At 44.0% G+C, this 26,354-nt stretch overlaps 1 protein-coding gene across 1 annotated transcript; it reads right to left on the bottom strand.

Annotated features, from left to right (window-relative positions):
- Window positions 1–149: 149 nt before the first annotated feature.
- Window positions 150–26,084, bottom strand: SLC23A1 (solute carrier family 23 member 1). The gene is made up of 14 exons (XM_070956104.1): window positions 26,049–26,084; window positions 24,146–24,268; window positions 21,708–21,865; window positions 21,112–21,200; window positions 19,751–19,818; window positions 18,570–18,751; window positions 16,980–17,100; window positions 16,343–16,499; window positions 14,841–14,988; window positions 11,909–12,014; window positions 10,589–10,718; window positions 9,754–9,897; window positions 1,325–1,420; window positions 150–445 (listed from the first exon to the last, which is right to left on the bottom strand). Exons 1-14 carry the CDS (start codon window positions 26,082–26,084, stop codon window positions 198–200), a joined length of 1,806 nt encoding a protein of 601 aa, XP_070812205.1. The 3' UTR covers window positions 150–197.
- Window positions 26,085–26,354: the final 270 nt, after the last annotated feature.

Below are 26,354 nucleotides of genomic sequence, written 5' to 3'. Positions count from 1 at the left end.
GAATAAAGGTTCTTGAATAGCCACACAAATGTCCTCTGATGTGTTTCAGTCATTAATCTTGACTGATCTGAGACATTTTCACTGGAATAATTTAAATACAGCTAAATGTTTCTGCAGTCTCTGTTGTCACTTTTCATTATACTATTTTAGTTCACTATGAAGAACCCCTTCAAACTATGATACTATGAAGAACCCTTTCAAACCTTGGTACACATCCCTGATTCATCCACTGTATTGATTACTTGTTCTGATATAGCAGGATCTTTCTTTGTTCTTGACTTAAAACCTTTGAAAACAGGGCACACTGGTACATACTTTAACCAGTGAGTCCTTTTAATCAGACCCATCCCAAAGGGAAAATCGTAACTCTTCAGTTTTGCAGATTCGTCACTGTTGGTATGTGCTCCAGCCTTCCACTGTACTAAGCCACGTTCCTTTTGAGTCCCTAGAAAAGAGAATGTGTATTTCAAATCAGGTGGTTTTGCAAGAAAGGTTTCAGTGATCTAATTTCTTCACAAAAGAAAGCTGTGCTAGTAACATGTAGAGAGCTACGCCATGAGATTAAAGAAATGTAAAAATTGAAATAATAAACTTTATGAGAAGAGCATGGTGGATTTTCCTGTGATGGGATCAACAGTATTAAAAGGAACAAGTGTCTGCTTTCTGCATCCCATCCCATAAATAAATCAATTGGGTACTGGTAGAAAACACATAATTTGTTTTCAATATGGTTTCATTACCTAATGAAGAACTATGTAGGAGGTGGGAAGTTCCTATCCGAAATTCCAGGGAGATAGTTATGATACCACAAAAAACAACTTCCAGCCCCTTAACATTTAGCATATTATGGCGTAGACTAAAAAGCAATTGGTTCTTTAAAATCCTTGCCATAATAAATGTTCTAGTCTTTTATGATACTACGAGGTAGTTACAAAATTAAAAGGCCAATGTTATGAGACAGGACTGTAAGAATCAAATTTTATGATAATATTCACTACATCTGTCAGGCTACAGATTTAGAAGGTTAAAATGTTGAGAGTCATCTACCTCCTAATCTGGGAAAGCAGAAACAAAACAGAAATGGTTATAAATACAATATTTGTACATCTAATTCTATATTTTCTGCCACTGCTATGTATGAGGTACTATCTAGCGTAGTAGCAACACTAATGCAAGTAACCAGATAGCACCAAATGATCAAGTATAGCTCACAGTGATCAAAATACTGTATATATTATTTTGGATGAATTTTGGGGGTTACTTAAATCTATCCTTTTGAAATACAGGCTAAACACTTCAAAATAATACAGTGAAACAGGTGTACCTGGAACAGTGTTGTCCAATATAAATGCAATGCTGCCCCCAACAAACATTTCTGTGGTTAAAAGCACTCTTAATATCTGGTCCACTTCAGCAATGCCTACAAACAGTAATAATTTATAGTCCAAAATATGATCAAAATATGCTTGATATACTTCTTCATTTCTCAAATGTATCTTTGTTATATCCCTCACTCTATTCCCTTTTAGAGTAGGAAATGCTATATAAAGCACAGAAAAGAAAAGGTAAGCAATGCAAGATATAAGTGACAGGAAAAGTAAGGGAAATATACAGTAGCTAAATCAGGCTTAGCCAAACACCCTTCCCTACATCTCTTCAATCTTTCTGTCCTTTTTAAACCACCCATGCTTACACCATGTCCATATAGCATATCATTTCACACTCTGGCTTTTGTTTTTTAAACCTCACCTCTCTTTGAGGATTCCATCATTCATCCATCTATGAGTTTCGGGGTCTCCCCCTTCCTCTTGACTCATTCACAGTTTGATTTGATCCTCATTCATTCACTTCATATAACCAAACCACCACCGCTACATAATTCTAATATAATTGTCATTCAGAGTTGATTCAGCACCTATTCTCTCATTTTGCTATATGAGTAACTTAAGCACCCCATTCCAACTGCACCTAGCTTTTATGTTCACATAACCTACCCAACTCTCACATATAATAAAGTGAGCAGAGCTGTTGTATGTAGTCATTTTCACTTCTTGTGACATTTATTTTTCTCTACAATATATGCTACCTGCTACCTGCAACCTTTCAACCAGCATTTGCATATCTTAAATTTCTCCATCTGTTATTCCATTTTACTCCACCAGGACATATATTAGTTACATATCACTTTTTATCATGTATAGGCATAACCTGTAATTGTTCACCGCATTTTCACTCAAACACAACTATTTTGGGTTTTAACACATTAATTCCTCACTGCATCATAAAATCTAACATTCACAGGAAATCATTTGTCTTTGCTGCATAAAAAAAAGTCTACTTAAGTTTATATTCCAAATTCATCCACCTATACTATCACTCAAGTATTTCTTGTAGATTTATCAACATATTAAAACCAAAGAAACGGCACACATTCTTAACTTCCATCCTTCCCAGAGTTCATACATGCACAAATTGTATAACTCAAGCTTATTCACTTTGTCACATATTTTCTCTAAATCAGCAAAGATTTTCACATTCATCCATCTCTGTAACTTGCTGAAGAGTAAAAATCTGATCTGCATATTCTCTGCCAAGCATAAAAATAGAGTGTTGTGTTTTCCAAATTGCAGGTTGTCACCTTTTGCATCTTTTTGATTTAAATTCTGCCAAACATTTCCCATGGTACATGAAATAAATGGTCGTTTTTGCATTGACTCTTAATAACTTACCTTTATGTAGGGCAGAGATTTTCAAACTATGAGTTGTCCCCTGCGGACCTAACCCTAACCCAGGGGTCTGCAACCTTAAACACTCAAAGAGCCATTTGGTCTCATTCTCTGGCGCGCTGCTTGGAAGAATCCAAGAGCGTGGGTAATATCCCTCAGGTAGCCTGAAAACACTGAGTGCATATCACTTTAAATTAACTGTTGACTCCTCCCCTAGGGACTGGCTGAGGCTCAGTTCCTTTCACTCAGTGCAGCCTGAATGAGTGTTCTTTGATTCCTCCTTGCAGTTTACATCAGAACTACCTTTTATTATTTTTGTTAGTTTTCCTTAATTTTGCCAGCTTCCTGCCTTTTCAAGCTTCATTACTGTGAGTGTTTCTCCCCGCCTTCCTCAAATCGAAGGGCAGCGGCGTTCTGAAGGCGCTGGCCTTCAGACGCCCCTCCAGGGCCTCTATCTGCCGTAGGGCTCTGCTTGTTACCTGCATCCCTGCGAGCCTTCTGTGAGCCCCATATAGCCCTCGCCGCCGAGCTCTGCCCAACCGGCATCTCTGCGTGCTATTTCCATCGGGCGATCCGGAGGCGTGTTTCCTTGCCGCGGCCCGTTTTCCTCTGCCGCCCACGCACTCTAGCATCACCGGATCGTGACGGCCTGTAAATATACGGAGGGGGCGTTAAGAGCGCTAGTCAGCGCCCGCTCGCAAAGGACGGCTGTTTTCTTCGCGGCCCGAACCTTCTGCCGCCATCGCTCTCGAGCTCCGTTTGCCCACACCCCACCTTCCGGCAATTCAGAAGGCGTTTGGAGCGTTTTTTAGCGCTCGCACGCATTTGGCCGCCCTTCTCCAAGCGCGGGGCCGATTCAGCAGCCCGAAGCCCTTCTCCGGCTAGGACAGGGCCTCCGAGACTGGAACTCAAGTGGCGACATTGTAGGGCGATTCTTCCCGCGCGGCCGCCATTTTGTGGCCGCCGCCATTTTGTTTACTCCAGAGCCGGGCCTACTGTTACACTGAGGAGAATCCATTTTCTTGGACTATTCTTCATTACTCACCTTGAGCCTCTGACTTCTTCCTTCTCCCCACTTGGCTTTTGAAGGACTCCTTGTAGAAAAGGGGCGGGTTTTACCTATCCCCCCCCCCAAAAAAAAAAAAAAAAAAAAAAAAGAAAGAAAGGAGAGAGAGAGAGAAAAGAGGATTATTCCTATTTGTCATGGCGGATTCGGCTTGTTCCTCGGACATGGAGCAAGACCACTCTCCACCCCGGCCCAGAGGCTCTGATCGTGCGTCTGGGAAGGCACCAAAAAAGGCGTCAAAAAAGTCATCACGCCCATCTAAATCTGCCTCCTCTAAAGGCCACAAATCTTCCTCGGCTGAGGATAAGGCCGCCAAACGTCGCCATGATGCTCTTGAGCGTCAATTCCAACAGGCGCAACGAAAGGCTCCTAATTCTGTACCACCAGCCACTCGTCTTGCGGAGGAGTTTCCATCTCTCATTGACCCCTTGCCTCATCCGGCCCCTTCTCAGGGGCTGCCAACAGGATCCGAGGCTCCAACTCAGGGATTCGTCTATTCCCAACAGATTGAGCCCCCTGCAATTCCTTCAACTTCTTCAGCAGTTTCCCAGCCTTCTCTTCCGGGCAGGGCGCCTGAGGCTACGTTCACGCCCACTGCGGCTGGTCTTAGACCTCCAGAGGTTCCTCAACCTTCTTATTATGACATCCAGGCAATGATCACGGCCACAGTGTCCAGAATGATGGCGGGAGGTTTCCCTCAAGCTCCTTATCCTCAGGAGATTTCGCTACCATACATGCCGGAACCACCCAGACCAGCCGCACATCGTTCCGATGCCGGCACTGGGGACTACTTGCTACAGGAGTCCGACCACAGTGACGACTCCCAATTTGACTGTGATGAGGCAGGGGATATGGAGCTCTCGGAGGACGAGGATGATCCACCTGAGAAGCCCTCTTCTACGGGACTCTTTCGGCCTTCTCTCTTCAAGGCCCTTCTCCGCAAGGCCATCGCTACGACGCAATTGGCTTCTTCCAAGCCCTTGCCAGACACTGAGAAGTCCTCTAATCCTCATGATGCTCTTTTTGCTGTCCCGCAACCCGACCAGGAGTTCATCCCCTGCCCACAACTATTCTCTGAAACCGTTCAGCGGCCATGGGCCCAGCCGGGAGCGCTTGCAGCACCCAACGGCATTGATAAAAAGCTGTTCTGTTCAGCGCCCAGTTTACAGGAATTACTTGAACTCCCTTCGGTCGACGCTCCCATTGCAGCCTTAACGTCCTCCACGGTGTTATCTAACGACATCGCTGACGGGTTGCGCTCTGAGGACAAAAGAGCTGAACTAGTGTTCCGCAAGGCCCATCAGACTGCGGCCTGGGCCATACGCGCCGCCACCTCGGCCTCTTTCTTTAACAGGGCCTCCCTGATCTGGCTCCGCCAGCTTCAGGAGCGACTCCCGCCTAATGACCGGCGCCTCCACCAGGACGTTAACAAGCTGGTGGCAGCGACGGAATACTCCGCAGATGCAGCTCTTGCAGCCACTAGGTTCGCCTCGCGATCCCTGGCGTCGACCGTCACCTCTCGTCGCCTTCTATGGCTCCGACATTGGCGTGCGGATGTAAAATCCAAATGGAAGCTTGCTTCAGCTCCATATAAGGGATCTCGGCTGTTTGGGGAGGCACTTGACCCCATCCTCATAGAGGATAAGGACAAAAGGAAAATCATGCCATCGTCATACCGCAGAGCGGACCGTCGCTACTTACCTTATAATCAGCGTCCTTCCTTTCGGGCCGATCCTGGGCCCAGCTCCGCTTCCACCTATCGTCCTTCATCCTTTTCTTACGACCGTCCGTCGGACAGACAGTCCTTTCGGGACCGCACCAGGCGACATCAGCCTTCGAAACGCCCCTTTCGCGGAGGAGCTTCCCGACCCTTCCGGAGAGGGAAATGACTGCTCCGAACCCTACCCTATCGGCGGCCGCCTGCATCATTTCTTCCACCAATGGTCCCAAACTACGACGGACGAATGGGTCCTGCAAACCATTCATCTGGGGCTCACCCTGGAGTTTTCCTCCTGCCCTCCTCATCGTTTCATCCGATGCCCGGTCTCCAGGAACCCCGAAAAGAGACGTCTGATGTCCTCGGAAATCCATCACCTCTTGGACATTCACGCTATAGAGCCCGTTCCCACAGAACACCGTGGGACCGGTTTCTATTCAATATTTTTCCTGGTTCCAAAGAGTTCCGGAGGCTGGAGGGGGATCCTGGACTTAAAACAGTTAAACAAATTGATCGCCTACCACAAATTCAAAATGCAGTCCCTTCATTCGATTTTGGCCGCCATCAGACATGCCGATTATATGACCTCCATCGACCTCAAGGAGGCCTACCTCCATATTCCGGTCAGGCCCTCCCATCGGCGATTCCTTCGCTTCTCCTACGACAACCAGGACTTCCAATACAGAGCCATGCCGTTCGGTCTCTCGTCTGCCCCCAGAACCTTCACGAAGATCCTCGCAGTAGTAGCAGCTTCCCTTCGGCTCATTCCCATCAGAGTCCTCTGCTACCTGGACGATATCCTCATCCTGTCCGACTCTCAACACAAAGCCTTCAGGGACCTGGAGGTAGTTCGAGATTCCCTTCAACGGCATGGTTTCTCCCTAAATTTGGAGAAGAGTTACCTCCAGCCTACTCATCGTATTCAGCACCTTGGGGCCATCATCGATTCGGTCTCGTGTCACGTCTTCCTGGCCCCGGATCGTTGCCTCAGCATCGCCACGGCAATTGCCCAGATTCAGTCTTCCCGGACAGTTTCTATCCTTCAATTGTCACAGCTCCTCGGGAAACTAATCTCATGCATCAACATCGTGCCGTGGGCTCGCCTACATTCTCGCCCCCTCCAATGGTTCCTCCTGCCCCATCAGAAGTCCCTGGGCAGCAATTCAACATCGAAGGTCAGGCTCCCTGGTCCCATTCGCCGATCACTCCGTTGGTGGACTTCTCCCGCTATTTCGAAGGGATGCTTCTTTCAAGAGCCAGAAAGGATAACAGTGACAACAGATGCGAGTTTACTGGGGTGGGGTGCCCATCTGTCCGCGAAGATGGCCCAGGGTCTTTGGTCAACCTCGGACCTACAGCACGATATCAATTGGCTGGAGCTGAGGGCCATCCACCTAGCCCTCCGGCATTTCCAACCCGACATCCAAGGTCGACACGTGCTGGTCTTGACCGACAACACCACGGCCAAGGCACACCTAAATCGAGAGGGCGGCACACATTCCAAGCCACTGCTGGACGAGGCGATCTCCCTTCTTTCCTGGGCGGAGGGGATCGTGCTCTCTATCTCAACTCAACACATTTCCGGGACAGACAATACTCGGGCAGACTGGTTGAGCCGCACTCACCTCGACCATTCAGAGTGGCAACTGGACCCAGCTATCTTCAGGATGCTGTCGGACAAATTCGGCCGCCCTGTCCTGGATCTGTTTGCGAGCCCCCGCAACACACAGCTCCCTCGATTTTTCTCCAGGTTCCCCAGTCCGGGGTCCGAAGGGACGGACGCCCTGCGATGCCCATGGCCCCATGGACTGTTGTACGCATTCCCTCCGATCCCTCTCATCCCGAAGGTAGTGCGCAAAATCCTGTCGGAGGCCGCGGAAGTTCTCCTGGTCGCTCCGCACTGGCCAAGACAACCATGGTACGCGGATCTACTGGAACTGTCAATATCTCGGCCATGGAGAATTCCCCAAGACAGGGTCTCTCTCAGCCAGGGGGCCATCCTACATCCGGAACCGGAGTGGCTCCAACTGGCCGTCTGGCATTTGAGAGGGCCCTCCTGACAAAGGACAATCTGTCGCGGCGCGTCATTACCACCATGCAAGCCTCGCGCCGGGCCTCGACATTACGGATCTATGAGGCTACCTGGCAAGCCTTTCGCCGATGGTGCCGCAGGAACAACACAGACCCAGCCGAAGCCTCGGTCCCGGCCCTCCTCGAATTCCTTCAGGACGGACTCGACGAAGGTCTAGCCCCCAACACCCTGAGACGACAGGTAGCTGCCTTGAACTCGGTTTTATCCAAGTCACCGGATCGTCCACTGTCCTTGGATCGGAGAGTCCGAACCTTCCTTCGAGGGGCCACCAATCTGCGTCCGCCAGTGGTCCATAGATATCCATCCTGGGACCTGTCGCTGGTGCTCCAGGTCCTCATGTCTCCGCCGTTTGAGCCCTTGTCTTCTATTCCTATTCGACTTTTGACTCTTAAAGTTGTTTTTCTAGTGGCGATCACGTCAGCGAGGAGGGTATCTGAGCTCGCCGCCCTCTCTGTCCGATCAGACCTTTGCGTCTTCCATCCAGACAGGGTGATCCTCCGGCTCGACCCCGCCTTCGTCCCCAAAATTAATTCTCTCTTCCATCGAGCTCAAGAGCTGGTTCTACCGGATTTTTGTCCGCGACCGCGACATCACAGAGAAGCCCAATGGCATAACCTCGATGTCCGGCGCGCTCTCCGACACTACATTAAGCGGACTTCCCAGTTTCGGAAATCGGAAGCGCTATTCGTATCCTTCCTGCCAGCTTCGATGGGACACAAGGTTTCTTCGGCCACCATTGGGCGGTGGCTCAAGGCTTGTATATCTATGGCATACACCCTTCGCAGCAAGCCCCCGCCAGGACGCATCTTGCCGCACTCAACTAGGAGCGCCTCGACTACGGCGGCGTGGGCTACACAGGCATCCATCCTGGACATTTGTCGTGCAGCCACCTGGACCTCTCTCACTCCCTTTGTGCGACATTATAAGGTTGACTCCTTTGCCTCGGCTGAGGCGTCCTTCGGACGGCGAGTTTTGCAATCAGTCATCTCTGCTACGGCCAACCGGGAGCACTCAGCCTCCCCTCCCATCTAGTACTTGCTTGGGTACATCCCACGCTCTTGGATTCTTCCAAGCAGCGCGCCAGAGAATGGATGTTGCTTACCTGAACATCCTTTCTGGGCGCGCTGCTGAAGAATCCAACCCGCCCGTTACGGCTTCTGCTTCTTGATCCCGGATGGACTTGACTCCTAGCTAGGACATCCTTCGTGAAAGAAACTGAGCCTCAGCCAGTCCCTAGGGGAGGAGTCAACAGTTAATTTAAAGTGATATGCACTCAGTGTTTTCAGGCTACCTGAGGGATATTACCCACGCTCTTGGATTCTTCAGCAGCGCGCCCAGAAAGGATGTTCAGGTAAGCAACATCCATTTCCCACAGAAAAGAAAACACTGGGAGGCACAAAACCCTTCCCGTGCCTGACTATTTCTTGAGCGGCCACAAAACTAGCATATGTAGTTGAATTAAATGTTCTGTTTTCTTCTGAAACTTTTCTTTTCTTGGATTTATCCATGATTGGCCTACCGGGGGTTGAAAAGCTCAATAAACTGCATGCCAGCAGGTGTCACGCATTGGCAGTTGTGACACATATTTTGAGTGACAAGGAGTAACAGCAGAGGGGTGAAAGAGCCACATGTGGCTCCAGAGCTGCAGGTTGCTAACCCCTGCCCTAACCCATCCCAGGATGGAGGCAGCATGTGAAACCGTGCCCCCTCCAGTCCATGGAAAAATGTCTCTCCATGGAACTGGTCCCTGGTGCCCAAAAGGTTGGGGGCCATTGCATTTGATGACAAATATTTAATATCTTCCTTCCTTAATATCTTTTCCATCTTAAATTATTGCTATTGTTTTTCATAACATTCACTTTCCAGACTCCTCACCAATTTGATGATTCTTTTACTGTTCTTAAAATATGGTGGGCTTTCCTCCCTCTTTCTCTCTGTCTCAGCTCAGTCCAGGATGCTGACAATGGCATGTTGTGAGATGGCAGCTAGGAAATGCCACATGCTAAACAACCAACAACAAACATAGCCACTCCCAGATCATTGGTTCAGAAGAATGGAAGAAAATTCAGAGTTGCTCAAGATGAATGGAGAAAGGCCACTTCTAACCACAAACAGCCTGGCTTAGTTTTCATATCTCCCTAGTTTTCAGTACCTGTATTGATAGCATTCGGATGTGAATCTAAATAGTTTGGAAGGGTAAGCCCAAAAAACATTGCAAAACCCAGGATAAAAAGATTGCGGGAGGAATTCATGTCCACAAACTGCAGATTGGAGAGACCCACTGCAGTGATCATACCTGCAGAAAGAAAGAAAACTTTGGTTAGAATGCAGCATTGCAGGCTAACTCTGCTCACAGCCAGGAGTTCGATCCTGACCGGCTCAAGGTTGACTCAGCCTTCCATCCTTCCGAGGTTGGTAAAATGAGGACCTAGATTGTTGGGGGCAATATGTTAACTCTGTAAACTGCTTAGAGAGGGCTATGAAGGGATATATAATCTTAAATAAATACATGCCTAAACAAATAAATGGAGGATGCTTGAGAAGGGTAGTTAAGTCCCAAACTAAAAATCAGGCGCAACAAAGACCATAAGAATGATTTCAGTCTACTGATTTTTCCTGGATGTGGTTTCAGCAGAAAGATCCCTGGGTTGAAATCTCAACATAATATGAAGACGAGGCTATCCTAGAAGTGCAAATTAGAGCTCTTGTGTGGAGACAGTGTGCATTACACTGTAACAAATAGCATCCAGGGTGTTTTAGGGGAAAAAAAAAAAGCAAATATAAAGCAAAATTAAGAAAAGCAAACTGGAAAGCAGCAGGGGAAGTAGAAGATTACCCACAGTTTCTTTTTAACTGGTGCCTCCCTCCCATTGCTGCACGGAATTACAAAAATCTCATTTTTTAAAGTAAACAATTCATTTCAACCTTGCCCCTCAATCAGAAAGCTGATGTGTCACTTGACACAGCTATTTCTACAAATGACTTACCAAACAAAGTGCAGAACATCCCTCCAAGGATGGGATCAGGGAGGGAGGCAAACAGAGCAGTAAATTTGCCAATGGTTCCTAAAATAAGCATGATTCCTGCACCATACTGTACCACTTTCCTGCTGCCCACCTGTGGAGGAAAAGCAGTAGTACAAATAATCAACATATATTCATTATTAATTATTACGGTTTGTCTCACAGTCAGCTAGATGTACAGATTGGATTTGGCATTTTTGTCTGCCCATCGATTCCTTCCCAAGGACCTGGGATAGGCAGATGTGGATGTTTGATGGAGTTACAGATATCATTGGAGGATGTAAGCTGTAAAACTCCAAGTAAAGTAAATTATTATGGTTTGTGCCACAATCAGTATTATAATTACCTGTTCACAATAATATCAAATCACAGCTGCCAGTTCTTTAGCTGGTTTTGGCCTTCATATGCACTGAGTTGTTATTATTAATCTATATATGCTGCTGCTTCTGCTACATTTTCTGCTGTCTCTACTCAACATATGAGTCATGCTTGCAGGTACAGACTGAGCCCGAAAGGACTTTTTACATTTAATACCATCTGGCCAATACAAGCTTTAATTTTTTTCAGTAGGATTTCCAGAGTGCTTTCTGAGTAAAATAAGAGCAGCAAACCCATTTATTTAGAACAGCAATTGTCGCAGCTGCTGTCTCTGGTCAGCCCGGCTGCAAGCCAAGCAGAATGGTGACTCATCTCAGAGGAAATTTCCCATTCAAATTACAGGCGGTGCACTTGGAGTGAAGCAGTGCAAACCTCCTTAGTTGAGAAACGATGGTCCTTCCAGAGGCCTTACTGATCCCCAGTTAAGAGAATCAAGAAGGTGAGTCTCTGTCTAATCCAAATCCTGGAGAACTACTACCAGTCTGACTAGGTGTTTTTCAGGTTAGCTGAAAAGCCTGATCTGTTCCTGAAGTTCCTTAATTTTTAGAAAACAACAATACTATAACTTCTGCTAAGGTGGCAACAATTCTGCATACTTAACTGGGCCCATGATATGAACAACACCACACCAAAAATGGGTTAGACTATCTTAATGCTGGAGCAGAAACATCTCTCAGGAATCTAGAATGGCATAAGTGCAGCTAGTTTACAAATGACTTCAGAATTCATCCTACAAAATTACTTTGTGATGCCAATATACAATCTATCCCGGTTGCAGATTTTGCCCGGCTGCTATAAACGGAAGCCTTGTGCTTCTCCCAGTGCACAAGAAGAAGCAGGCAGCTGGGTGCAAATCCATCAAAAGCCTAGAAACAGAAGATGCTATCTAATAGCGAAGGGTGGTACCTTGGTGATGCCCAAGACTCCAATATTCGGGCTGGAGGAAGTAGAACCGTTGCCAGTGCCCAGCAACCCAGCAATGATACAACAGATTCCCTCTGTAAAAATGCCTCTGAGGGGAAAGAAGAAGAAGAAGAAGAATCCTCAGGGTTGTGTTAGATGTTCCAGGTCTCTCTCCTAGCAATGTTAGGGTGATGCATTTCAGTTGATGGATACTCAGCAAATTACATGAAGATCTTGTCAAACAGTTTAAAGGAATAACTGCCAAAAACTAGAATTAACAAGTGAATGTGGGTCACTTCAGTGGTGGGCTCCAAATTTTTTTAACAACCCGTTCTCTGCCCTAATGACTTGCTGGGGGAGGCGTGGCTGGGAGGATCATGTGACTGAGTGCGCATGGCCAACTCTACATCACTTGTGTGGATGGTATCTGTATGGGACAGGCAGGGTTGGGAAGGGAATCCAGGGGTCTCGGGGGGGGGCAGGAGGAAAGAAAGATCCAAATTATGTGTGTGTGTGTGTGAGAGAGAGAGAGAGACTGCGTCAAGCTAGCCTGGGAAAGCTGGCTGTGAGAGGAAGAGAAGCTGGGTAAGCAGGAGCCAGACACTTCCCGGGTCCCCTCATTTCAGAAGCAGCAACCTCATACTCTCTCCTCTCTGCTAACCTCCTTCTTCGCACGGGATCACCCAGCAACGGAGAGGGAGAGGGAGAAGGAGAAGGGAGCAGCGGCAGTTGCTAGCATTGAAGGGAGAGTGCCACACAGAAATGGGAGCACACAGAAACACTGCCCCTCTCCCTTTCCGTCTCCATTGCTGGGTGATCCCATGCGAAGAAGGGGGCTAGCAGAGAGGGGAAGAGTGCAAGTTTGCTGCTTCTGGGATGAGGGAACCTGGGACATGTCTGGGTCCAGCTCACCTGGCTTCTCTTTCTCTCGCAGCCAGCTTTTTTGGGCCATTTTCAGGCCATTTTTGGGGGCAATTTTGGCCATAAAATGGCCTGAAAATGGCCCCAAACCAGGCCTTTTTTCAGGCTTTTTTTGGGCCATTTTCAGGCCATTTTGGGGGGCCGTTTTCAGGCTGTTTTTTTGGGCTATTTTCAGGCTGGATTTTTTGGGCCCAATTTTGGCTGGAAAAATGGCTTGAAAACGGCCCAAAAAATGGGCAGGGGTGGGGCCAGCCAATGGTCCAATTTGCCGGTTCTCTGAACCACGCAGAATCGGAACAACCAGTTCAGGCAAACCAGTCTGAACCGGCAGCAACCCACCTCTGGGTCACTTACTAGTTAAGCCAGATACAATGTGTCCATCATACACAAATATGGCTGCCTGGTGACTTGTGGTGCTTCGGATTCTCATCACCTATTCATCCTATTCCCTGACCTTCGCAGACAGAAAAAAAAGAGAGAGAGAGCAAAATCCTGCCTTGCCCCATCCAATGTGACATTTGTGATACTTCTTCCTGCTGGTCATAGTTCTTGGGGATGACATATGCAGGCGGCTGCCCCATCCTGATCTATTGGAAACTTCACAGGAATCAACCATATAGAACCATACAGACTTACTGCCCACCCACAGACACTCATGGAGATAAAAGATTCCCTGATTAGATACCTTCCTAAATCCCTCTGGCCTGATAGCTCAGTCTTCCTGGGGTAATATTCCACTTCTGCTTATACCGCAAACAAAATCCATTAATGTTTCATACACCCACAGGATTCAGCATTATCAGTTCTGAATGTAACTGCACCACACTGGATGTGTGTGTGCATTAAAAAGAAAAGTGCCCACTAGGTTCATCCTAGAGGAAAGCTTCAGTTAAATATTCCAGCCAATCTGTGAAGCAGCCTGAGATATTATGCTGTAGGCAAGGCTAACGTGCATGTTCTCTATTGACTCCCTGAAAGATTTTCAAAAGAAACCCATAAGAGATATTTTTACTCTTGTTAGATCTCAAATATTGACTGCCTCTTTCTTAAGAAGGGAGCAGTTACAGTATTTTGCTTTCAGCCGTGAAACAAATCTGGTCTCTTGAACCTGTTCCGAGGAACAGCCACTTTGATCTACTGGTCTGTGTTGGTGGTTATGCTCACATGACAACCTTGACCAGGTCAATTGCAAACCTCACAGCTGTATTTGCACAATATTGTAAGACCTTTTATTCTAGTCTTGCATCAAAGTGGGGAAACTGTTTGTTTTGATGGCTGACTTAGTAAATCCTGTGAACCCAGCCTCCTTAAATGTTTACAGTTCAGGGTAGTCTGCATACCAAGAGAACAAATTACGGTAATTTAGAAACCAGGTGAGTTGTGAGGCTATTCGTGTTGCACACATTGATGTTGAGTAGATCTCAAGCTTTAATCAGTAAAGTGAGCTAGCAAAGCTGTATTACCTCATACCAGTTGTGCATTGTGAATGTCAGAATGAAATATGCAAGGGAAATGGGAAAGATGGGCATTGCAAGAATTAAACTCCCTAAAACATCACCCAAAGAGTGATCCAGAGGCAAACATAGTGGAAATTCTGAATCTTGGAATAATGGTGGTAACATGACCCATATTTTTCAGTCTAGAAAACCTTGAGACAAGAATCTCCAAAGATTGGGCAGAATATGACAAAAGGAAGGCCTCGTGAATATGTTAATAAAACAGTGTGCTTCCATAGTGAAAAAAAATATTCTCAAAATCCTTAAATATTTGAGTAAAGAAATCAGCATTTGAAGTGCACCAAAAATGGACATTTTTTAAAACAAATAAAGTTTTGCCAATTTCCTCCTGACCTTTGGCATCACAAAGTGAGGAAAAAATTTTTCTAAGAGCCTTTAGCTACTGAAGTATCATCCTCCACAGTTTTTGTAGAAATGTGCTTAAAATATTACCTTTCTGAAAAGCAGAACAGACACTTATAAAAAATATAGACATCTCTGAGCCAGATGCACCTTACCTATTGATGGCATGGACTGGTGGCGGGGGAGCGCCTGCAAGTCGAGCACAAGCATAATAATCTCCGATGGACTCAATGATGCCAGATAATGTAGCACTGAACATTCCCAGCACAGCCGCCGCAGTCACTGTGGGCATCCCCCACTGACCTGGGAAAGCAGACAACACAACAAATATCAGCTAGGTTGTAAAATGTTGTTTCTCTCGGAGGAGCAAAGGTTGAAATCCAGTAAATAAAAACCAGGAACCCCAGATTCTTCTCTCTTTTTGTGTGTTTGTGTGTGTGTGTGTGTGTGTGTGTGTGTGTGTCTTTTAATCACACTCAAGTTCACACCAGCTCATATGAATTCTCTGACAAATTACCTAAACCTGCCTCCAGGGTGAAGCACCGCATGAAATATTTCCAGAGTGTACAAGAGTACCAAAGGTAACAGTAGAACATCTTGGGGCTCTACCATAAGGATGTATATGTGTAAGTGTGTGTGTATGTATACATACACACATGGTATATATACAAACCTTTGATAGAACTCAAAGATGTTCTACTGTTACCTTTTGTATTACACACACATATCTTGGGGTTCTACCATATGTGTGTGTATTGATGTATTCACACACAGACAGAGACACACACACACATATATACACACACGTTCTACTTTACCTTTTGTACTGTGTGTGTGTGTGTGTGTGTGTGTGTGTGTGTGTGTGTGTATATATATATATATATATATATATATATATATATATATATATATATATATATATGTATATTACAAAAGGTAACAGTACAATATATATTGTACTACGGGAGAAGGGCGGCATAAAAATTTTGATAAATAAAATAAATATACACGCATACATACATACATACATACATACGTGTGTGTGTGTTTAATTCCCTCCCCCCTCCCCCCAGGTATCCATGTTAGGAAGGAATGAAAAGAGCAAAAGGCAAAGGAATGGAGGTAAGAGTGTAAATGCATCATTTTCCAACTGTTATTCTGGAGGATAAATGGGATTATTGAAGGCTAAAAGACATGAGAAAACCTTTCCTTTTCTCCAGGCACACCCAAGATTTAAACTCCCACATGCAACTCATGTCTTGGGATGTAAGTGGTGGCAGGAGGTTTTGGGACTCTCTCAGGAGAATGCACTCTGCCATTCAGCCTGTTTCTGGAAGGGCCTGGTTGTAGGAAGGGCCTTAGCACATCAAAGGCAACTATTCCATCCCTGGCTGAACTGCTAATCCATGCCTGTTGATCAGCCCAGGGGAGATCTCTTCCATGGAAAGGGAGCATGTAAGAACAGATAAAAGAGGGAAGATCTTGCCCATTTTCATCCAATAGGCAAATAAAAGAGAAAGAATAACAGGGAAGGAGGGATTGGAGATACGAGGGCATCAGTGCAATCTTGGGTGGCTTAGCATGTCATGTGGATGCATATTCCATCGCTCCCTCCCAACATTGACATGAGGTGAAGGGAACTATGAGGCCAACTTACAGGGGTAGGGAAAGCGGAACCAAGGTGCTATGGACAAGATTTCTCCTCTAGCATCTGTTCTGGCCTTGAATCCGTAGGCACTGGCATCCCGAGGAAACACATCCGTCACTGTCAGAATGTAACAAAGCAGCCAGACCACCAAAATGGCTAGTATGATCTGAAGAGGAGATACAGAAAGGCAGAACGCCATCATCTCTCAGCTATATAACCACACTGAAAACAAGTCAGAAGACAGGAAGCAACTGTAGGAAAAGAACATGGGTCTCTAAACTATTGTCCATCTATTCTGTGCTACTCTGCCTAGCTTTTACAATCTCCCTCTCCTTGTTAAGTTTAGTTTTAATTAATTCCCAGTCTCTTCTTTGTCCCATTTTGCCTTCTTGATGCCTAGGAAGTTTCTGAGTCAATTGACCTTTACAATGGATAAGAAAGAGTACTGCATGTGAACGGATTATTTACGCATGCTCAGAGTAACCTTCTACACAGGGGAAGAATAAGCTGTTCTTGCCAACTGATGCAACTGGGGAACCTGGCAGGATAAAAATCAGCAAATTCTGACCAAACTTTTTTTTTTTGGGGGGGGGGGCATACAAAATGTGCCCACAATAAAATGATGAGTAAAAGACAATCTCCTTACTGGAAACATCTTGAAGATCTGTATCCGGATCAAAATGCAGCCTTTCCCATATTTATACCCAGGAAGGAGAAAAGAAACATTTCGTAGGTACTGAGCAAACAGAACAATTAAAAAAATAGACCTGTTCAAAGAAGAGAAAAGACATGAGTGAACAGATTAGGAACAATTGGATGAAGAAACCCTGGGATCAATTCATATGATTTCAAATTGAATTTATTGGATTATACATGGGTAGTTATTTATCATGAACTTACCATTATCTAGGCATTTCCTTACACAAATCTGATACCTTGCAGTTATATTAGGACTATACCTCTCCAAATTCCAGCCGGCAGAGAGCAGCTATGCTTATTAGAAATCTTGGGTGGGAAATTTGGAGGACATCCAATTAGGAGGAGGCAGATTCTGCAATTTTTAATAAACCACCAGTTGGATCAGCAATCTGTCGCATGAACTGGTCCTGCTATGCTCTGGTTTGACAACTTTAGAGAGCATCTGATCTGATTTTCTGATTTCTGCTGAGTAATTTAACAAAAGTATTCCCTTAACACAACTTCTTTATGAATTTGCATCTCATGACTACATGATCTTTTCTATAGGCCTATCTAATCTTGGCTAATTTAGCTAACAAGCATACTAGCTGAGAAACATGAGAGTTGAGGTTCAGCAGAGCCAGGGTTTTGGCTGGCAGGTTTAGAATCTGCTTTCATCTTCTGACTGTGCTCATCACTCAGCATCCATGGGCAAGGCTGTCACCAGCCTTGGAATATTGATGTCCTGAGAGGTTAATAAGCTTCAGTCCAAGTCCAGCAGCATTCAACTGAGACCTGCTGAGGTCAGAGCAAATATATGAAAAATGTATCAGTTGGATTTGAGTCGAATCAGATAACTGTCAATGCTCTTACCAAGAAAAGTTCAATGCTTCTTCCCACAACATATTCTTCCAGCTCTTGCTTCCTTACCTGTCTAGAGTGACAGAACCATAGTGAAGCAATGGGCGAGTATAAAATCCGAGGTTCCAATTTAGGCCCATGAAGCAAACTTCTCTGAAGTCAATTGGAATCACAGACAAGGAATGTGATGACTGAAAAGTTCATAATATCTACTTTATCTATTCTATTCATGATCCTTTAACTGTGAATTATGGGCAATTCAGCCACCAGCACTCATATGTGGGTTATTCCTTAATTTGTAAAAATATGTGGTCTTTCTTTGGTCATAAATTGATATATAGCAGAACTGTAGAGCTACAAACCCCTTAGAAATAGAGAGCAAGAGATTCATAATGTTCTCACCAGGCCACTGTCCTATTCTACTTATTATACACACTTACACTCATAAGTGTGCACAAGCACAGTCTTTCTGAAGATTTGAGCCACTGGCAACCAACCATCCAGAACTTCACTCTCTGCTTCACTTGGCTTGGTCTGGCAGTTGAGTGAGGAGATGAGAGACCATCTGGCCAACGGGCCAGTTTGTATCTCTGCAGTTCACTCCTCTGAGATCCTATAGTAGGTCTGTAACTCTACAGCTTTTGCTCCACTCTTGCGACAGTCTGAAAATCTGCTGTACTGAAAAAGGAGCACCTACAATGCGGCAATGCCCCAGTGTGATCCAGCTCTATCTCCTGCAGCTTGGAAGACTGAGAGACCTATTAAGGAGACAGTGGGTGTGACTGTCAGGGGCCCAATGTAGCTGAGCAAGGCCCCAGGAATGCCCAGCAATCCAATTACCACTTCCACCAGGCTGGAAATGATGATGGCTCCTTGGATCTAGGACAGAAACAGGAAAAGGATGAATTAAGTTGATAAGGATGCATTGCAAATATAGTGTTTCAGCAAGACCAGCATGGCTGTATTTCACTCACAATATTTGTAATAACCCTAATTTAGGAAGGATAGTCCCCTATCTAAAGAGAGTAGACATTTCACAGATTGACTGATTTCCTGAAGCCTGGCTTAAGAGGAAGAACTCTAAGTGGGAAGAGAAAACAGATGTTTCAATATTGGCTATAAACTGTTAACACCTGAACTAGCAGATTAAGAAAGCCAATGCAGCCACTCAGTTGTCCTCTTCCTCTCCGCTCCCCCCCCATGGTAAAATGCAACTTACTTTTTAAAAAGACAGAAATGTTTAGAAGAATGCATGCATTTTATGATATTCTTCATTGACTGAACTGAAGTCAGAACTGAAGAAGCTTCTTGAATGAGAAGTGAAACATCTTCAAGGAAAAACAAAGTCCAGTTGCCTTTTGAAAAAGCACTTCTGGGACATATTTGAAATCTTGGTAAATACCACATTTTAATTTCTTTATCTTGCCTAAGATACCATCTAGCTAACAAAGAAGAAATGGACAACTTCCCTCAATGGGTATGAAAATTACTTATAAATGCAATAACCATATTTTCTTGGAATAAATAAAAGACAAACTTGGAAAAGAAGCAAATCTGAAAGAGGTTCGTAATATTTATGTTTATAATTTTGTATTACAAGGGAAAATTCAAGAGCAAAACCAAGAAAACAAATAACTAAATTGAATAACTATAAAGGACAGCTTTCTGAATTGAAGGGTTGTCCCTTATAATAAAGAACATTTGGTGTTCTTATAAGCAGAACTTTCTGTACTTTAAGCAGAAAATGCGAGAGTTTCCTGCCATAGGGGAAAAAAATCTTTGAAGGCTATAAATAATTTCTCCTGTTCACTATTTCCCACTGATGACTGATTTCCTGAGAAATGTGGCTGGGTGTACATCTAGGAAGGTCAAACTTACTTCTCTCATTCTTGGTTGCCATATGTGAGAAGTGTTCAGTGGTAATGTCCAATTGCCATAGATTTGATCTGCATGAATTAAGCAAGAAATTGGAGTTAAAGACAACAACTAGACAATAAAGTTTCTCTTTCCGGAGGAAGGTAATTCCATTTCAGAACAGCCTGAATCCCAGAGAGAATAGTGGACATGGGGCAATATATTTCTTCTCCCTCCATCCCATTTATTGATATTATGGTGGTAGATAGTATGTGTTGAGGAATAAACATTCGTTAAAAGTTGTGTAAAAATGTGTGCTTCTCCCAATTTTGTTATACAGAAATGACAGTTGGGTATGCTAGGAGAAACAAAATATATTGATTGCAATGAGGATGAGGTCCTTAAGAAGTATGTGTAGTAAAACAGAGAAAGCTTGGGTCAAGCTGAAGAGGTTGATGATTGAATGTAAACTAAATGGAAAACAGAGGGACCAGGGTAAAAGAAATGCTATGAGTAGATCAAATTCCAACCCTAACTTATAAAGTAAGAATGAATGAATGGGCTGAGGAGAAGAAGACAGAGAATGTATTTATTGAATGGAGTTTATGACAATAAAAAAAAAAGAAAAGTAATATAGGAAAGTGTGTGACCATGGCGGATGCAAGGATGGACTCTACAGATAGAAAGATATGGAAAGCTATGGTGAATGAACTGTATCCAGACCCCAAGATGGCTTTGAATGTTTGTATTTTGGACTTTTGTAGACCTCCTACATGTTGCAGTTTCCAAAATCAAGGGTAAAGAATCCTAGGAATTCTAATCAGAAAATATGGAAGGCATCCAATTTGTCTACCACAATGTTTCTCAACCTTGACAACACTAAGATATGTGGCTGTGAAATTCTGATTCTTGTTTATAGTCACATCACATAACATATGCAAGTAGCCCTTGCAAGTAGGACCACGATTGAGCCCGAAATTTCTGTTGCTAAGCAAGACAGTTGTTAAGTGAGTTTTGCCCCATTTTACGACTTTTCTTGCCACAGTTGTTAAGTGAATCTGGCTTCCCCCTTGACTTCGCTTGTCAGAAGGTTGCAAAAGGTGATCACATGACCCTGGGACACTGCAACCGTCATAAATATAAACTAGTTGCCACAGGGCAACTTTGATCATGTGACCATGCAATGGTCGTAAGTGTGAAAAACAGCCATAAATCACTTACTTTCAGTGCTGTTGTAACTTTGAATGGTCACTAAACAAATGGTTGGAAGTAGAGGACTACCTGTATTGCCATTTGGAAAACTACTGACTTCCTTCACTCAGTGAAAGGCTTCTGAAGATATTCGTAGCTCCTGTCAATTTACAGGCTATCCAAGTTTCAGTTACCTTCTGGAGGACATTTCCATTTTTCCAGGGCCAAGATGGATTTGGCAGGAACCAAGAATGCCAGGGCACTGGCTTGAAACAGAGGAAGTCTGCCTTACGGAAGGAGGGGGAAAAAGTACATGAATTCAGTGCTGCTGTCAGGGAATTGCACAGCAGTGCCCAAACAAAGTCAGGCTGACACAAACCTGTAGTTTTTATATATATATTCGCTGTATATACAGCGAACTAGATAGTCAGGCAAACACGGACTTGTAGTTTTATATAAATAAATATATTTTGCATCTGTATATACAGCAAACTAGATAGTCAGGCAAAGAGGAGCATCATGAGGTAAATCAGAGAGCACCCAGGCCACACAGAAGAAAAAGGCGGGGGGGAAGGGAAACTCCCCCTCCGCACCCACAGCAACCAATCACAGCACAGATTCCCTCACGCAGGAGCCAGCACTCTCCAATCAATCAACTATAACTGTATGTTCTGGCTCATTGAACTACCACACTGTTCCAGCTACTAAATTTAAACATCTTAACAGCTTCCCCCTCATAACAATCTCTTCTCCGTTACATTCACCAAGGAGCAAACCAGATGAGCCGTACCTAATGCCCACAGTGCTTTGGATGAGGGTGGTGATGCCCACACAGCTGAAGATGGTGCCAATAAGTTGACTGATGGTGTACTGGTCCTTCCCTACACAGAGAGACTCTGCCAGAAGGAAGGGAACTGCGATGGTGCCACTGAAACACGTCAAGTAGTGCTGGAGGAAAGATTAGGGTGGAGGATATGTCAAATGAGTATAAGATCAGACGATGTCTCCAAACTGACACACAGGCATCACCGCTTTGGGATGCAGCTGTACATTCATTGATTATGTAGAAATGCTGAAATTCTATACAACTGAAGCCATAAACTGTTGTTGTAATGTGGATAGTAATTTCCTCAAATAGCGCTTAGCCTCTCCCTGTGAAATATTAGTCAAAGACATTTCCTGAAAGTTCTGTGACCTTTCTTCAAACTGTGAATTCAGTGATGAGGGACTGTAAGAGTGCAGCTGAAATGGGACCAATGACATGCAAAACAGAGGAGTCATCATGCTTGGCACATTCTCAGATTTGTTGAAATCTTAAAAAAAAAAGAAAGAAAATAACCTAAAAGAGGCAAGAATGTTTTTTTCCAATGCCCAAATGCCTTTCCCACAGTCACCTTTTGCTCCTAAAATGGCATGATAGCAGTTTTTCAATATCTAAAGCATTGCCACAAAGAAGAGGGAGTCAACTTATTCTCCAAAGCACCTGAGAGTAGGAGAAGAAGCAATGGGTGGAAACTAATCAAGGAGAGAAACAACCTAGAACTAAGGAGAAATTTCCTGACAGTTAGAATAATTAATCAGTGGAACAAATTGCCTCCAGAAGTTGTGGGTGCTCCAACACTGGAAGTTTTTAAGAAGAGATTGGAAAACCATTTGTTTGAAATGATATAGGGCTGTGATGGCGAACCTATGGCATGCATGCCAGAGGTGGCACACAGCAACCTCTCTGTGGGCATGCGAGTTGTCGCCCCAGCTCAGCTCAGCTCTACCACGCATGCGCACGTGCCTCCCACCGGCCAGCTGGTCTTTGCATCTCTGCTGCGCATGCATGGGGGGTGGGGTGCATGTGGGGTGCATGCGCATGTGCGGGGGCATGCAGGGGGCCGCACTCGCATGTACGGGCACATGTGGGGGCGCACGCATGCACGGGGGGTTGGGTGCATGCATGGAGGCCACGTGTGCATTGCAATTTGGAGGTTTGGGTGCACACGCACACATGTGCATGCTTTGGGCACTCAGTTGGGAAAAGGTTAGCCATCACTGGTATAGGGTTTCTTGTCTGAGCAGGAGTTTTGACTAGAAGACCTCTAAGGTCCCATCCAACTCTGTTACTCTGTTAAAATATTCATGCACTACATGTTGCAATGATGGTGAGCATTAATGGGATTCACCAAATGGTGGAACTATTTTGTTTAGAAGCCAAAATAAACCATCATGCCCAATTGTTTCAGGTCAGCTACTCTTCAGCAAAACCAAAATCAAAATGAAATATTTTGATTGATCCTGATTCAGATTAAATGAAATCTGGACTCTGTATATCAACTGCCATCATCTGCAATCAACACAACACAACATATTATGCCATGCTTTGTTCAGCATTTCTCTCTCCCCCACTACTCTAATTTTCCCAGCATCTTTCCTCTCTGCCCTCAGTTGACTTCCCCAATATCCTGGTGTGACAAATCCCACCAGCTTCCTCCATCCCCACAATCTTCCAAGTGTCATCCTTCCCAGCCATCAGCTGCCTCCTTCTGTGTCTGAGTGCTTTATATCCCTCTGGTTTCCTTTGTTTCCATCTTTCCATCTTTTCCTTTCCCATTCTCCCTCCCTCAGCTATCAAAACCCTTGCTTCCGGTCTCACCCCAAATTATTTCTGCCAAGGGGGAAAAAAGAGTCTTTTTGTTCCATAATCAGAGCAATACACTGAAATATGCATGACTTATTTGGGACACAGACCACCAGGAACCCCCCATCCTATGTAGAGAATGGGGCACATAAAGTTGTGTTCATTCTTGTTGTAGCTCCATTATTGGCACTGACTGAACCAACAGATGAAATCATAGTCTTGGTGGCTTTGTAAGGGTGACACAGCATATTTTTCTTTTTGCTATAAATTTAGTGCATCTGAAATAGATGTATGAAAGCATAGTCCCAAGATGTGATTGGGGTACAAAGTTCTATACATGCTAATATTGCAGAGATAAATGAACAATAGAAGTAAGATGCAATCACCATTCAGTATAAGACTCATAGTCAAGGTACGTCTTGTACCTTTTCAACAATGGCACCACTGATGAGGGAACACACATAGTAACATCTAAATTATCGTAAAGAGTCACTCTGTTATTGTGGGTGGAGAAACAGTCACCGTGCCAAATATTTGTTAATTCAAACAAGCCAGGGAGAACAGCAAAAGAATCTGGAAGGAGCTAACTCAGTTTATTATACCTGAAATCCCAGGAGGATGCAGAGATACCATGGGGGCGCATCTTCGATTGTATAGAGCATATCAAAATTCTTTTGCTCTTCAGAGACTGGTGGAGCAACACAATTCCCATTTGCTGCTTTTTGCTGAAAATTAAAGAGAGCCATTGCATATAAAGGAAAAGGCTGGGAAGATTTATGTTATAAGTGGAGCAGGTGCCATGATAACAGTGAAAACGATGCACCAGCAATGAACACACTGTCTCCACACTTGTTACAATCTCAACTATAGCCAGCAGAAATGGACAGGAGTGCTGAAATTCACTGTAATGCCTGAGATTATTATCCAATAGAATAACAAATAGTTTTGTTATTCTTACACTTGATCTTTCTCCCTGTTCTTCGTTATGGGAAAAATGAAAAGTCCATCTTGGAATCCAAGATGAGGAGATTCCCTAGGAATAAAGAAAGCCTGTATTTTCTACTACTTCTTAACAATGACTGCTACCTCTTGGCTATCTTTGAAAATTCTGAGAAAAGATGAACATCACCCCTCCCAAACTGAAGACAATGGGATTCAGTTGCTTATGTGTCCTCTGAGTCCATGATGAACATATGACCACAGTCAGGTTCTGTAGTCTGGTCATGGAGGAACTCCTAAATTCTCAAAAACAACTTTCCTCAACCTGGAATCTGCTGAACATATTGCACTACAACTTCTATAGTTGGCTGGGACTTCTGAGGATTGTCTCCATCATAGCTGGAAGCAGAACTTAGGGAAAGATGGATACAGGAATCTGGGAGGCAGATGTGGACAGCAAAAATGGATGTATTAATCATGCTGCATTTATCATTGTGTTCTGCCTTATCCAACCATGAGCTTCTTTAATATTCTTGGTAATGGGTATATTTTCTACTACAACTTCCAGAGTTCATGCAAGAAGTCCCCGATTCTTGTAAATAATTCCATCCAGTTTATTCAGAGGAAGACCACAGAGCCAGTTTGGTGTAGTGGCTAAGAACCTTGCCCAGAAACCAGAAGCTTATGAATTCTAGCCTTGCCTTAGCCATTAAAGCCAGCTGGGTGACTTTGGGCTAATCACTCTTTCTCAGCCCAACCCATTTCTAAGGATTGTTGTTGTGGGGAAATGGGAGGAATGAGCACTGAGTATGAACAACACCATTAGTTGACAAAAATAAAGGTGGAGTAAAAAAAATATCTAATAAATAAATAAATAAATAAATAAATAAATAAATAAATAATAAGATCATGCTATATCCACAATATAAAACCGGTAGAAAAATAAATATAGGGAGACCTGCTGAACATTCAAGAATTCAAGAATTACATCCTTTGCGATGCTAAATTCCAGTGCTCCACAACAACTAAGGAATCCACTATGAACATGGAATCCAACTTCAATACACAATACCTTTGAGTTATTCCTCACTGCTGCCTTTAAGCATTCCATGAAAAGAAGTGTGAGGGCAGAGCTACACGTCTTCAACTTACTTTTCCAAGATCACATTCAGGTATACTATGCACAAACAATATCCTTGAATACAATGGAGGCCACATTAGATGAGTGTAAGACAGTCACCCCAAGTTTTAGAAAAGTCCACAAGGATTCTGCAATGAATTTGGTATCTACCCAAACAATTGATCTAAGAATAACCCATGCATTCGAATAACACAAAACATACTGACAAATAATATCCAGCAAAAAAAAGTGACATTAGAAATTACATGATGTCAAATTGTCCATATATCTCCATATGTAGAAAGATTAATGCTATGTCAAGCTTCATGGCAGCCTGATTTTGCTTGTTTCTCTGCTAACAGTCAACAAAAATAACCTATTACCTTCTATGTTTTAAATTGTGCTTAGTATTTCTGAGAAAGAATAATGTTATCCTTTAAATTTACCTTGCAATGAGAAGGATCTTCAGAGTTGCTTCCCATGTTTGTACCAAGCAAGAACAGACTTTCTAAAGGAAGAGAAAATGTAATAACAAGCATATTTATCACCTTGGAAAGGACTTTAGACAACACACCAAAGCTTGTCAATTTGTAACTGGAGCTATTGACTGTTGATTCATATAATAAATTGTATAATCTTGAAAGCTCACACTTTCATAAGAATATTACTGGGTGAAACTGATTGTCCCCCATTTTTAGTAATGATAGTTACTGTTGACATATAACTAATTTTCTAACTGATTGTTTACATTA

This window comes from Pituophis catenifer, unplaced genomic scaffold (assembly GCF_029215685.1).
Source record: "Pituophis catenifer annectens isolate HBS135680 unplaced genomic scaffold, rPitCat1.0.hap2 SCAF_1, whole genome shotgun sequence".
Taxonomy (NCBI): Eukaryota; Metazoa; Chordata; class Lepidosauria; order Squamata; family Colubridae; genus Pituophis; species Pituophis catenifer.
Note: the sequence above shows the minus strand (reverse complement) of the source record. Positions and strands in the feature narration are given on the sequence as shown.